We start from the raw sequence: 14,890 nt of genomic DNA, 5'->3' as shown, positions 1-14,890 counted from the left end.
TAGGAATGCTATCGATTTCTGGGTGTTGACTTTGTATCCAGCTGCACTGCTGAATTTGTTGATTAATTCAAGGAGTCTTCTTATGGAGTTTTTGGGGTCTTCCATGTAAAGTATCATGTCATCTGCAAATGGTGATAGTTTTACTTCTTCCTTTCCTATCCTTATTCCTTTTATTTCTCTCTCTTGTCTAATTGCTCTAGCTAGTGGTTCCAGAATTATATTGAATTTTTTTTTTTTTTTTTTTGATGCTCAGAGCTTTGGGCACACTCAACTAAGAATATACTCTTACCACTGAGGAACACCTCCAGGCCCTTGGAAAATTCTTTGACTTGGGTTTTATCGTGATTTCATGATGATCATGATGATAATGATGTGGACATATCTGATGATTATTTGGAAATATACATGGGCTCAGATAAACCTGTTATGTGTTTTTCCAACACTATAAAAAATTATCTACAGGGATGGGTGTGGTGGTGCATGTCTATAATCCAAGCACTCGACCCTGTCTCAAAAAACCAAAAACCAAACCAAAACAAAAAATCACAGGATACTTAATTGTTTATTTTGCATAGCAATCCTCTAAAGAACTAGTGCATTCTATTAGGAGTGGAAGGGCTAAAAATACCTTATGTGGAAAATTATCTATCTTTTGATTTCATTATGCTTTTGACCTTTTGTATACTCTAGTTTTATTTTATATGTAGTCCGTCAGTATAAGCGGAACATTGGTTCTAGGATCCTCACAGTCCTTGGATGCTCACGTCCTTTATATACAATGGTGTAATATTTGTGTATAATCTATGTGATCTTCTCATATACTTACATTTTTTTTTGCCTAAAATTTTTTTGATACAGAGTCTCAAACCTTCTGATCTCAAGTAGTCCTCCTGCCTTAGCCTTTCAGTGCTGGTATTACAGATACTTGCCAGCATACCCTGCTTTTTCCAAATATTTTTGATCTCCAGTTGCTTGAATCCATATACCTGGAACCTGCAGATATGGAGGGCTGACTGTATTGTGTATACTTTATTGAGATAAGATATCAGAAAGACAGTTGAATGAACTTTGACTTGTTTCAAAGACCTGTTTGGTAAAAGTTGCTCAAATAGAATCAATCTTGCTAATTGGCTTCAGCCTTCCACTGTTTTATTATAGTCTACCTACTCCATCCTCAACCTTTTAATGTGTTTTTCTGGTCCGATTTAGATGTGAATCTATTGGGAACATTTTTTAGATAATTACTTCTGTCTTCCAGTGCGTAATATGTTGTTAACACTCAGTGAACAGAAATTCATTTATTAATTGCATTAAGGTGTTTAAATAGAGAGAAATAGCTTTTTGGTAACCATGGTAACCAAGACAAACCGGATCTTAGGCAAATAGATTTTCAGTCAAAAGGGTTTAGCTACAAAGGCTAACAAAAGGTAACAGGATATAATGAGAATAAAAGTGTACTATATGCAGGTGCCTGGTAAAGTAGATGTTTTGGGGTGGGATTGGTTGGGCATGTTGTGTTTAGTTATGCATCTTTCATTTGCAATAGTGTGAAAGACACCAGATACTTAGATTCTTGTAACATTTATACTATGTGCGTTTGGTTGGGAGGACTGACTTGTGCCCTCTTTTGGGAGATATTCCTTCTACGGATGGGTTTGTTCAATGCCAGATAATTCTGTCCTCTAGTCACTAAAGTTTAGTTCCTAACTGTGACTGGCTGGGTTTCCTCACCAGAAATAAGAAGAAAATTCTTTTATGATTAAGATGATATTGTCTGTGTTTGTCACCCTACTACCCAGCAAGTTGCTATCCCAAACTACAAAGCTTTATCTCCTGATGAGCCCAGTCTGTGGGATTAAGTTTGCTTTTGTCTCTGACCTAGTTCTGTCCAGGACAGGAAAGAGTAGCGACACTGTGGGATACGGAAGTAGTTGGCCATCAAATTTGAGATTTAACATACTTTACGTTCCTGTTTATCTTTGGAATTGTGTCATTTCTCTTTGAAAAATTGTGTTAAGAACACTTAATACGAGATCTTTTCTTTTAATAATCTTTTTTATGGTTCTAGGAATCGAACCCAGGGCCTCAAGCATGCTAAACAAGTGCTCTACTTTAGAGCTATATACTTGCAGCCTGTTTAACAAAATTTTAAGTGAATAATGTTTTGTTGTTATTTATAAACACAATGTTATTCAGCAGATCTTTAGAGCTTAGTCATCTCGCTTGACCGAAATTTTATGCCTATTTATTAGTATCTCTCCATTTCCCGCCCCCTCAATACTTCAAAACCGCGTGACAAATTCAGCAGATACATTCCAGGCCCTTTTGTATGATGAGCAAAGAATTACAAGTGCACAGTCCAAATGGCAAGTGAAAAGCAGCTACATTTATTGACGATCATTGGAAATTGTGCTCGGGGCACGTCCATGCTGACGAAAATATGGCATGAACAGAAAAGTGGTCCCGGAATGGCAGAAAAGCAGAAAACCATGGCGCACAGATAAATCAAGCTTTCGGAATTGAAAGGACATGCACTTTAGCCCAGGTGCCTCCCCGAGTCTCTAGGTATGATAGGAATGATTGATAGGGTGCATGTCATCTCAGAGGATTTCAATCCCAGTGCCACTTCCAGAATTCACTCTGATCTGAAACACATTTATGAGATGTAGTATTACATATTCATGAACCCTTAATAAGGTTTTAGGGTGAAAGTGACTGAATGTCATGCCAGGAGCTCCAATACCCATATGCTGTGCCTGGATGCCAAAGATTTCCTGGGTTGCTATTCTCTACCTCTCTTAGGACAGTGCAAGGAGGCACGGCCCTCGGGTGTTGTTTGAATTTAAAAGTGTGGAAAGGAGTGATTTCCTCTGCTCTGTTGTTTTACCTGCACTATTTCTACTCTTTGAGTTCCTGCATTTGATTTAGATATCTCACTTAAGTGGAATCATGCAGATTTATCTTCCTGTAGTTGGTTTATCTCACTTCGCATAATGTTCTCAAGTTTCATCCACGTCAGCACATACTATATTGCAGAATTTGCTCCACAGTTAGGCTGAAAAGCATTCCACTGTATGTGTAGACCATATTTTCTTTTTCCCTTTTTCTATTTTGAGGTGGGGTCTGGCTCTGTTGACCAGGCTGGCCTCAAACTCCTGAGCTCAAGTGATCCTCCTGCCTCAGACTGACAAATAGCTTGGACCACAGGTGTGCCCCCCACCTGGCTTTTATGCCACACTTTATGCCACAACATCTGTGGATGGTTGTTTCCATACCTTGGCTATTGTCAATAGTGCTGCAGTTAAAGTAAGAGTACTACTATCTCTTCAAGTTCCCATTTTCAGTTCTTTTGGCTCTATACCCAACAGTGCGATTGCGGGATCATATGGTATATGTATTTTTAACCTTTTTTAAGGCAGAGTCTCAGTATGTTCCCCAAGCGGTCTCAATCTCTTGGGCTCAAGCGATCCTTTCCCCTCAACCTTTCTAGGAGCTGGGATTGCAGGCGTTCCCCACCATGCCTGGCTAGTGTAAATTTTTATTTATTTATTTATTTATTTATTTATTTTTGGTCCAGAAATCGAACTCACGAGCTTGCGCTTGCCAGGCAGGCGCTTGTGCCGCTGAGCTATACCCCTGGCCCTAGTGTAAATTTTTTGAGGAACCTCTCTACAGTGTTGCACAGCAGCTTCATCATTTTGCATTCTCATCAATAGTGTGAAAGGGCTCCAGTTTTTCCACAGTCCTACTATCGCCTGCCTTTTGCTTTCAGACAGCAGCCATCATCATGATATGGGAGAAATATAACTCCCAACCTGCCAGATGTCTGACTGCCGATTTCATGGCCCTGAAATGAAAGAACGAATTCCCAAGGCAAAGAGGTTAAGAGTAGGAAAGGTTTTTTGGGGAATAGGAATAGCTCCTGAGAGACAGGAGGGGTCTTTTAAATTTTTTTTTAGTCTTTTTGAGACAGGGTCTCTCTATGCATTTTAGGCTGGCCTTGAGCTCACTTTGTAACCTAGGCTGGTCTTGAACTTGAAGGATCCTCCTGTATCAGCCTCCCGCGTGCTGGGATTATAGGCATGTGCCATCATGTCCGGCTCAGGAGGGGTCTTGAGTGGGTTCCCACCAAGGCCCTTGTCAGGGGTAATTTATGCAAGCAAAGCCACAATGTAGGTACAACGTGGGTCAAACTATAATCAACCTGTAAGCCAGGCATGGCGGCACAAGTCTGTAATCCCTGAATTTGGGAGGCTGAGACAGGAGGATTGCTGTGAGTTTGAGGCCAGTCTGGGTTACATAAGTGAGTTCAAGGTCAGCTTGCAGTACATAGAGAGACCTTGTCTCAATAAAACAAAACAAAACAAAACAAAACAGCATAATCAACCTTTAGGATTACAGGAATAACTACTTAGCTAATACTGATCCAATAGGAAAGTGGGGCATGTAATAAGGATATATGATTGGTATCATTACCTTTGGCTTATCTATAACTTCTAAAATAGGAACATTTTGGGGGTGAGATGGGTCCAGATGTCCTGATCACCCACCAGCAGCTGATGCATATCTGGACTTAATGGAGTGGGCGGTAGTAGTTGAAGTATAGCCCCAAGTTCCGCTTATCCCTTAGAGAAGTATGCAAGTCTGGCTGTTGTGACTTTATCTTGGGATCTTGTCTTCAGATGTGCCTCTAGCTACATTTCTGATGTCTTTATTTTTCTGCTGACTTCCTTGAAAGCTTAGTCACTATATGACTGTAAATTTTTATCTAGCTTAGCTGCCTATAATATTCACAGATGGGAGGTATATGTCATTGTAGTTTTGATTTGAATTTCCATGATGATTAGTAATGTTGGTCACTTGTATACCATTTTTGGAGGAATATATGGTACTTTTTAATATTTTATATCTCTGTTGCAACTGTTACTTATTTCATGCATTGTTTTTTTAAAATAACATGACAGTTATTTTAAGTTATCTGTCAGGTAAGTCTGATAGCTCTTTCATTGGGATCAGTTTCTGGAGATTTGTCCCATTCCTTCATTTGGAACACCCTCTCTTGGTCCTTCATTTCCTTGACTCGCCTCACTGTTATCGGGTAGCTTCTTCTAAAAGTGGCTCACCAACTAAACACTGCCAGGTTCTGGGTTGCTCACCTCTCCCCTTGGAGTTAGATTCCAGATTCTTCTCATCTCAAACAAAGCATTGAACAAAATGAGCAAAAAGCGGTGGCCAAGTTTATTCAAGAATGTAAAAGTGAAGAGTGAGGGTGAAACTGGCTCTGCAGAGCAAGCTTGGGCCAAGGAAAAGGAGAAAACGCAGTGAAAGAACACCGTGGAGAAAGCAGCGTGGGCTGCTGTGAAGAAAGTCAGGATGCCAAGCTCTTCTTGGCATCTGTGCAAAGTCTACTGTCCAAATCTCAAGGAAACCTGTGAGAACTTCTACATACAGGTCCTGAGAGGTGGTGCTGGAATCCTACGCATCAAGCTGACGTCAAGTCTAGGCCATCCTATTGAAACCCTGCTTGAGTTCTCACAAGAAATCCACATGCAGGGCTTTGGGAACTGTTCTGCTCATGTACTGTGGGATCCTGTGATTCACAAGACATGCCTACTGCCCCAGCCAGCTTTGCCGTGATCTAATCTCCTATCTCATCCCCAGAAATTCTGGGGCTCTCTATCAACCCTTTTCCTCCCCAGGCAGAAGCAGACAGCTGTGGATTTTGTCTGCTTTCTTTGTGCTGAACCTGAGGGTTTCAACTGTGGCATGTATTAGCTCATGGTGTGAGAGGCTTGATTGTGCTGGGGTCATCATTCAAAACAGAAAGACAGATGCCTTGGGTGGAAGTTGGGAGGCTGGATGTATGGATGGATCAGCTGTTTCACTTTCCAGGGGGAAGCGGAGTGCTAGGAATTTTCATCTGCAGAGCTATAACGTTTTTGCTTGTCATGATTTCCGTAAGGGTAATCATGCCCTGCATCCTTCCTTAATTGTCCTCTGTGATCAGGACACACTGCTCAGAATTGCAACACATTGCTGTGAAGAAGTCCCTTGGCACTATGGTGCATGCAGTGTTCTGACTTGTGCATTATGATTTGCTGTTTGAATTGTTTTGTACTACACCCAGGTGGTCATTTGAGACTTCCTAGAATATTGTACAGGAAAAATGAGTATCTTCGTGACCACAGATAGAAACTATGATTGGCAGTGTGATTTGCCTGTGACTGAACCCATTGAACCTATTTGCCCAAGTGTACCGTGCTCTTTTGACACTTAGGTTTTGGCTGCTGTCATTCAAACCAGATTCTGCAGTTACGTAATTCCTCTTAGCTCATAATCAGAGCTGTAGTGTAGCACTCTGAATGGTCTTGCTGCAGTTCTTTCTGCTCTTTTTCAGCTGTCTCAGAATTTCGGCCTGTCGTTTGTTCCACATCCCTCCCCATATAATCGGTGTGAAATACAGAATTTCAAATCAGAAAGCCTGAATGTAAGCCCTAGCTTGCTACTTGCTATTCCTCTTTAGGAATTCACTTCATTTTAAATTTAATTTTCTACTTTTTTTTTTTTTTTTTTTTTTACTGTTTTTCAGTGCTGAAGATTGAACACAGGGCTATATGCATGCTTCTAAATCTTATAAAATTAAAATATCTCTTGCAGAGTAGATAGAGGATTAAGCGTGAATGCATATGAAAAAGCTTTGAGTCTGTAAAGCAATATGCAAACATGAATTTTATTTTCATTTTCCTCATTCTTCTCTCACTAAAGAAGTTGCATATAATCACCGTGACTTGGAGTAGCATCTTAAATGACCCTGGCAGGTCTTTGCGCAGCTTTGACTTTTGAATGACTGGGTGAGCTGACGGAGGTCACAGGGAGAGACTTGGCAGGGCTGTTGATAGATTTTTCCACTTTGTAACAGAAGCTCCCTTCCTCAAAGACAGGGAAAATGTTTATATTCTTTATACTGTACCTAAAATGTTTCTGTCTCATTAGCATGAATTGATGCTAATTAACATGGCTGCTGCAATAGAGCCACTCCCTTGTTTTAACTAGGATAAATCTTCTTTAAATTGAATGGGTTTAAATTATGATCTAAATCATAATTCATTTCAGCAGCCAGGAAGGTAATTTTTCACTTTTGCCCAAAATGTACAATTTTGCTTATATAACCTTAAGGCAGCATGTTGTCTTCACATCTCAGGAGTTGACTGCATATATAGAAGCTTTTTTGGGCTGAATTTCCAGAAGCAAAGCTCTCCTTAGTGTAACTCTCATTCAGCTATGTGATCTCTACTACCTATACTCATCTTTGCTGACTGCATTTTATCCTAAAGGACTTGGAGTGCTGTCATGGCCTCAGCTTATGTCAGTCAAGTTGCTCAGCTGAATGACACTGAAAATATGTTTTGGAAGGACCAGAAATATTTTGACAAATGTGAGTTGTATTAAACATTAACCACCTAAGAGAACTTTCACAAATTAAAATTATTGTCCTCATAATCTTATGTACTCTGTAACTAGAAACTGTAACTGTGTTTTAGTTTATTTTTTGTGTGTGTGTGTTTTTGAGACAGGGTCTGGCTATGCAGTGCAGGCTGGCCTTGAGCTCACTTTGTAGCTCAGTGGTGGAGCCTAACGTGCTGGAGGTCTTAGGGCAGATCTCCAGTACCACGAAAAGAAAAATATCTCTTTTAAAATAAAATAGTATTTGAACTTTTACAGACATTATTTAACAACCTTCCTTGATCTCATTTGGTGTGATGGTGCATGCCCATAATTCTGGGTACCCCTAGCTCAGCGCAAAGACCCCGGAATCAATCCTCAGTACCATTAAAAAACCAAACCAAACCATAAAACTTTCCTGACTTCCCCTCCCCCGCCCTCCCCCGTCTGCGTGGTGTGTGTGTGTGTGGGGTTGTGTGTGTGATGTCTGTATGTGTGTGTGTGTTTAGCCCAGGGTCTTATGCTAGGCAGGTGCTCAAAGACAGAGCTACACCCCAAGATCGTTCTTATTTAAGTCATCACTAAGTTACCCAGGCTGCCCTCAAATTTGGCATTCTCTTGCCTCAGCTTTCCCAGTAGCTAGGATTTCAAGCAAGAACTATAATATATACCTCTCAACACAACATAAAAGGCCCTGATCTTGGAAGAGCCTTTTCTTCTGTTTGGTGGGAACTGAAGCCACAGCCGCCACCTCCTGCAGTTAGAAACGGTGCAGCAGAGAGGTCACTCCCTTTCCTCCATTTAATTCAAAACAGCACCCTATGACTATTCCTGCTTCCATTGTGCTAGGAGGGGTGGAAAGTAAAATAACAAAAGTTTAGGAGTTTGCTGATGCCCTAGGCTTGAGCACATGGACACTGAATCTCCTATCCTGATCTTCTGGTCACGTTTACCTTATTTCCACCTCATTACAGCCTCATAAATGTGCACTGTATCTCATAAACAGAATTCAGATCAGTCAATTCTAGGGTGAGCATGCATGCCAAGAGCCCTTAAGATGGCTCAACACCCTGTCAGTCATTCCTGTCAATCACACCTACAGATTCAGTGGGAGACACCTAACGTACACATGTGTGGCCTTTAAATTCTGAAAGCTTATGTTATCAGCACTCCGTTTTCTGTTACTGTTGCTACTTTTGACCTGTATGCAGTGCTTTTCTGTCATCCTGGCATTTTTATTGGTCTGTGTTATGCCTTTGTTGGCATAGACTGGCCCTGAGCACAAGTTCCCATGACCTTCAATAAATTTAGCTGCTTACTACTTTCTACTTGGCATACGCTTGGCAATTCTTTCCTCGTTGTACACTAGAACCTGGATTGTTTCGGGCTATTCCACTTCTACCCAAGATAATTTATATGAATCTTTCCATTAAATAATTTATAGGAAAAAGTAAGATAGGAGTTTTCATATGTCTTTTTTACTGAAGGGTTCAAAGTGTGTGTGATATTTCTGGATGTGGCAGCCCATATCTGCAATCCCAGATACTCCGGAGGCTAATAAAGGAAGATTGCAAGTTTGAAGCCAGCCTGGACTACATAGTGACATGCTGTCCCAAAATAAACTTTACAAATGGTTTGGGCACCTAGCTCAGTTGTAGAACGCCTGCCTGGTGTGTGTGAGGCCCTGGGTTCAATTCCTCGCAGTGCCAAAAAAATGGTATGTTTTTCTTAATATCTCCGCTTGTTTAGCATTCCCTGAAAGTTTCATGTGCTCTAAAAACCATTTGAACATAATTTGCTGTGTGAAGTCTACTTGAATCTGTTTTCTGACATTTAACTAAAAAATTTTAATAGCTGATTTATTGTTTCTTAAAAATCATTGTTTTTGAAAATTTTGTAGCTGTCTGCTTTTTTAAAAAATCTGTTCACTGGGGCTAGCACTGTATCTCTGTGCTATAGTGCTTGCCTAGCGTAGATGGAGCCCTAGGTTCCATACCCGGCACCAAAGAAAATCTGTTTGTTTTAGCAGCTTAAAAATCTTTTGGAAGATGCTCTCATAGTATTGCTATGAATTTTAACATCCTCTTAGTTTGATGTGCAGAAATGTTGTAAGAAATTAGTGGCATGTAGCTTATGGATATTTCTGTTACATGAGTTTGGAAGAAACCCTCAATTTTGACAATATGAAGGGGCCTCAGTTGTGATTGTACATCATGCTTGGGTTGTGAGAAATTCTATGGCCTGATAAGATTCAGTTATATGGAGGATCTGGACTTCAGATGGTTTAGAAAACAGTGACATCGTTTGTACAGATTCAATAACTGATTAATGTTGTCTGTAATTGGGCATGTCTTTTTTTTCTCACAAAATAAGGTCAGGACTTCAGAACCAGCATAAATTAAGTCTAATGCTTGAAAATATTAGTAAATATTTGAGTTTTACAGAGCACATGTTCACAACTCCCTTCAGAATTTCTACATTTTTTGGTTTTAAAGACACTGCGCTTTGTAGTTTTAAGATTACCTATAACAACACTATTGTTGGTAAAGGGCAATACATTTTGCTTTCTGAGAATGAGTAATGATGATTAAATTACAAACAAGTGACTTCCAGGGAATACAAATTTTGTGGAAAACTGTACCATACCATAGCTAAAAGAAATTTTTCTTCAGTTTTTACCCTGAGGATTATTTCAAGTTCCTTCATGTTATAGTAATTTGGCCAAAGATCTAGGAACAAGTTTCCAAATGATTTGCTATTTTTAATCAATGGTGGTAGTTCATAGCACATTTATCATTCACTTTTAGTTCAGAAATTGTTGAAAACCTCATCATAATAGATGATTCACATAACATACCTGTGGCAATTGATAGACTATTCAGGGAAATAGCAAATATCAGTTGAGAATTTATGCATGGAATATGGGATGCTCAGGTTGGTATAAAGATAATTTTGCTGGCTGGGCGTAGTGGCACATGCCTGCAATCCCAGCACTGCAGAGGCTGGGGCAGGAGGATCGCTGTGAGTTTGAGGCCAGTCTGGGCTACAAAGTGAGTTCAAGGCTAGCCTGAACTGCATAGTGAAACCTTGTCTCAAAAAGACCAATAAATAAATAAATAATTTTGTTTATGGTATTTTTGGTGGTGGGGTTGAACTATGATAAGCTTTGATGATTTGTTATTTTAACTAATGTATAAATAAAAAAATACTTTTGTGTTTAACCATTTCTCAACATATATAAGTATTTTTTGGATTTTTTTTTTAAAGAGCAGAAAGCACTAAAAACAATGACACAAAATTTCAAATCAAGATAGAACAATGGTTAGTACGTTGCTTATATTTATCTTCAAAGTAGTTGGTCAGATTATAAGATATAGGCATGAAAAGTTGATCAAGTAATACAAGCACAAACTTTTCAAGGAACTAATAGAAATTAGTAGTATAGCTATCTCAACCATCTTGTATACATATACTTTTCCTTTACAAAAGTATATATTCCTGTATACTTCTTTCCTCCTTTCCCCATCTCAGTTTCTCTTTCCTTTTGAACAGTTTCTTCTCATTTCCCGATATCTATTGTCTCCCTAGTGTAAGAAGCTGAAACAATAAATAAGAGCCAAAATGGATTTTTTTTTTAAGGTAAAGTCTTGCTGTGTTGCCAAGGGAGGACTTGAACTCAGGATCCTCCTGCCTCAGCCTCCAGAGTAGCTGGATTACAAGAGTGTGCTGACACCCTCAGCTCTATTTTTTTATTTTAAAGCTTAATGGCATATTGAACAAAGAAAAGAGGTTTAGAAACCAAGGGAAAAATTTGTGCTCAATTTTTTTTTGTTTTTTTTTGTTTTGGTTTTTCTCTGGTACCGGGAACTGAACTCACGACCTTGTGCTTGCCAGGCAGGCGCTTTGCCGCTGAGCTAAATCCCCAGCCCCTGTGCTCAATTTAATATTTATTATTTAACCCCTTTAGGCTTTAGTTATCTGTTAAAGATTAATATGTAAGAATTCTCACCTCCCACTGTTATGCATAGAAAACAAAAATAACATATATACGGTCCTAGGCACATCACAGTCACAATTAATAGTCCTCTTTCCCTTCCCTTTGTAGCAAAGTAGGAAAGTACTTAGTAGTGGGGAACCCAGGTGAATATAGGCCTTGAAAGGTAGATTTCAGAGGGAAGCGTAATTTTTCTAATATTTAAAGGAAAGTCTTTCAACTTGGAAATTGTCTTAATTCTTTAACACACTTTTGGGAACATTTACTTGGCAAATACTTCCATTTTTTGTGACTACTCGGAGAGAAAGATAAAAAGAAAATTTACTGCCCATCTCTTTCCCTCTTAAAAAATGGAATAGTTTTGTTAAGACATTGTGACTATTAATCCTGATATGTCAGTTTCACTGGGTTAACAAATACCTAGCAGGTTAGTAAAGTACCCTCCTGGACGTGTCTGCATGGTCTTGGGTATTATATATGGCGCCTCCCCACTCATTTGTCTCTGGCATAGTTCTCCTGATTTTCTCCAGCTGTCATGAGCTGAGCAGCTTTGCTCTACCATACTTTTCTATCATGACGTTCCTGTTGTACTCAACCCCCAAACCATGAGTTAAATCACACCTTTCTTCCTTGAAGTTGTGAGTGCTGAGTATTGTAGCCAGCAATGAGAAAGCTGACTAATTTAGACACAATTTACACACCATACAATTTCAAATTCACAATTCAAAGGTTTTCAGTATTTCGCAGTGTACCTCCTCGCCACAGCTAATTTTAGAACATTTTCATCACCTCCAAAACAAACCACACTCCCATTTAGAGATACTCTTGATTTCCTCTCTTCCCTTCCTCTCCCAGCCCTAGACAGCCACTAATCTATTTTTGGTCCCTATGAATTTTCCTATTCTGGACATTTTATATAAATGGAATCATAAAATGTGTGATCTTTTGTGACTTCTTTCGTATCATGTTTTCAAGTTTTATCCATGTTGTAGCATGTATCTATATATCATGCTTTGTAATGACTGAATAATATTCCAGTCTCCGAATATACATTTAAGCATTTAACCATTGATGAACATTTTGATTGTTTTCACTTTTGGTTACTATGACTGATGATGCTATGAATGTTCATGTGTAGTTTTTTTTCCAGTACTGCTCACTTTTTCTGTGATATGGAGGATGGAACCTGGGGGCTTTACACTGATTTGTATCCCCAGCCCTTTATTTTGTTTTTTAAAATTTTTATTTGGAGAGAGGGTCACACTAATTTGTTAAATTGCCCAGGCTGGGCTTGAACTTTTAATCTCCTGCCTCAGCCTCCCAGAGTTCCACAATTACAGACTTGAGCCACCATGCCCGGCTGTCCTGGGCATTGAGCCAAGAGCCTTGCACATGCTGGACAAATACTCTACCACTGAGCTATATCCCCAGTCCTTTTTATTTTTTATTTTGAGATAGGGTCTCAGTAAGTTGACCATTTTCAGTCCTTCTGCCTCAGCCTCCCAAATTGCTGGGATTACAGATTAGTACCACTGTATCTAGCCCATGTACAGGTTTTTAATTTTTGTTTCCCTTAGGAATATAAACCTAAGAATAAAATTGCTGAATTATATGGTAACTGCTTGATGAATCGTGGTGTAACTCTGTTTAAACTTTTATAGAACTGGCAGATTGTTTTCCAAAGTGGATGTATCACTTTACTGCCCACTGGCAGTACGTGATGGATCCAGTTTTTTCACAACTTTGTCTAGGTTGTCTAGGGTTGGGAGAGGAAGGGAAGAGAGTTGTGACCAGTACTGGAAAAATACCAACATTTTTTACTATTTGTCTTTTTGATTATAGTTATCCTAGGAAATGTGAAGTAGTATCTCACTGTCTTGAGTATTTTTAATGTTAACTTTTGTTTTTGAGTGTTGGGAATTGAACCCATGGTCTTGCACATACTAGGTAAATGTTCTACCATGCAGCCAGGTATCACCCCTGTTTTTTAAAAAAATTCTGATAAAACATACCTAGCATAAAATTTACCATCTTAACCATTTTAAGTGGAAAGTTCAGTAGTGTAAGTATGTTCATATTCTTGCATTGTTGGGCAGCCATTCTCCAGAACTCTTTTCATCTTGTAAAATGGAAGCTGTATACTGTTAAACAACTTCTCTTCTCCCACCATGTGCCCTGGAAATTAACATTCTCCTTTTTATAAGTCTGATCACTATTGGTGCCTCATAGATGGAATCATGTAGTATTTGTATTTTTGTCACTGGCTTATTTCATTTAACATAATGTTCTCAAGTTTCACCTGTGTTATTGCACATGCCAAAACTCCCTACCTGTTGAATGCTGAATTATATTCTACTGTTCTGCTGTACCATGTTTTGTTTATCCATTCATCTGTCAATGGACATTTGCTCCCATCTTTTGACTGATGTGCATAATGCTGCTATGATTTTGGATGTGTAAATATCTGTTCAATTCTCTTGTCACTTCTTATAGATATACACTCAGAAGTGGAATTGCTGGTAATCATGTGGTAATTTTATTTTTAAGTTTTTGAAGAATTACCATATTCCATAATGGCCATACTATTTTACAGTCCTATCAGCGGTGTGCAAGGCTACCAGTTTCTCCATGTCCTCACCAACACTTGCTATTTTAAGTGTTTTGATAGTAGAAACCTCAGTGGGTATAAGGTTGTATTTGAGTGAGGTTTTTGATTTGTGTTTCCATGATGGCTAATGCTGTTCAGCATTTTTTCATGTGCTTGTAGATCATTATATATCTTGATTATAGAGATTTCTGTTAAGATCACTTGACAATTTTTAAGTTGGATTATTTTTCTTTTTATTACAAGTAGTAGAATCTTTATGTATTGTATATACTTACCCCTTATGAGAAACATTGCAAATATTTTCTTCCATTCTGTGGGCTGAGTTGTCTTTCTACTTTCTTGATGGTATCTTTTAAAGAAAAAAATTTGAGTTTTGATGAAATTTAATTTCCTTTTTTTTCTGTCATTCATTGTGCTTTTAGTTATATATCTAAGAATGCTTTTCCTATCCCAGGGTTATGAAGATTTACCCCTATATTTTCTTTTGCCAGATATTCTACAGAGGACTAAAGTCTAGAATACATAAAGAGCTAAAAAATTAGACTCCCCCCAACATAAAAGACCCAGTCATAAAATGGCATATGAAATGAATAGACACCTCACAGAATAAATACAAATAGCACATGAAGTGCTCAGCATTGTTGGACATTAGAGATATGCAAATTAAGCAACACTGGAATTCCACCTTACCCCAGAAAGAAATGCTAGCATCAAAAAATCAAATAATAGCAAATACTGGCAAGGCTACAGGGAAAAACGAAACTTCTACATTGTTGATGTAAATGGAAACTCATACAACGACTATGAAAATTAGAATGGAGATTCCTCAGAAAGGGAAAAGTAGA

The 14,890-nt window shown here is 38.7% G+C and overlaps 1 protein-coding gene across 1 annotated transcript in view; it reads left to right on the top strand.

The window, feature by feature from the left end:
- Positions 1–3,152: 3,152 nt before the first annotated feature.
- Positions 3,153–14,890, top strand: part of Tex11 (testis expressed 11) — a gene marked incomplete at its 5' end in the record, with an annotated part of 374,380 nt that continues 362,642 nt past the window's right edge. The window contains 2 exon segments of the mRNA XM_005401706.1: positions 3,153–3,207; positions 10,256–10,342. Of these exon segments, the coding sequence (XP_005401763.1) occupies positions 3,153–3,207; positions 10,256–10,342 (142 nt within the window).

Source organism: Chinchilla lanigera, unplaced genomic scaffold, assembly GCF_000276665.1.
Source record: "Chinchilla lanigera isolate Chin_1 unplaced genomic scaffold, ChiLan1.0 scaffold00074, whole genome shotgun sequence".
NCBI lineage: Eukaryota > Metazoa > Chordata > Mammalia > Rodentia > Chinchillidae > Chinchilla > Chinchilla lanigera.
This window is presented reverse-complemented; position numbering and strand designations above follow the sequence as displayed.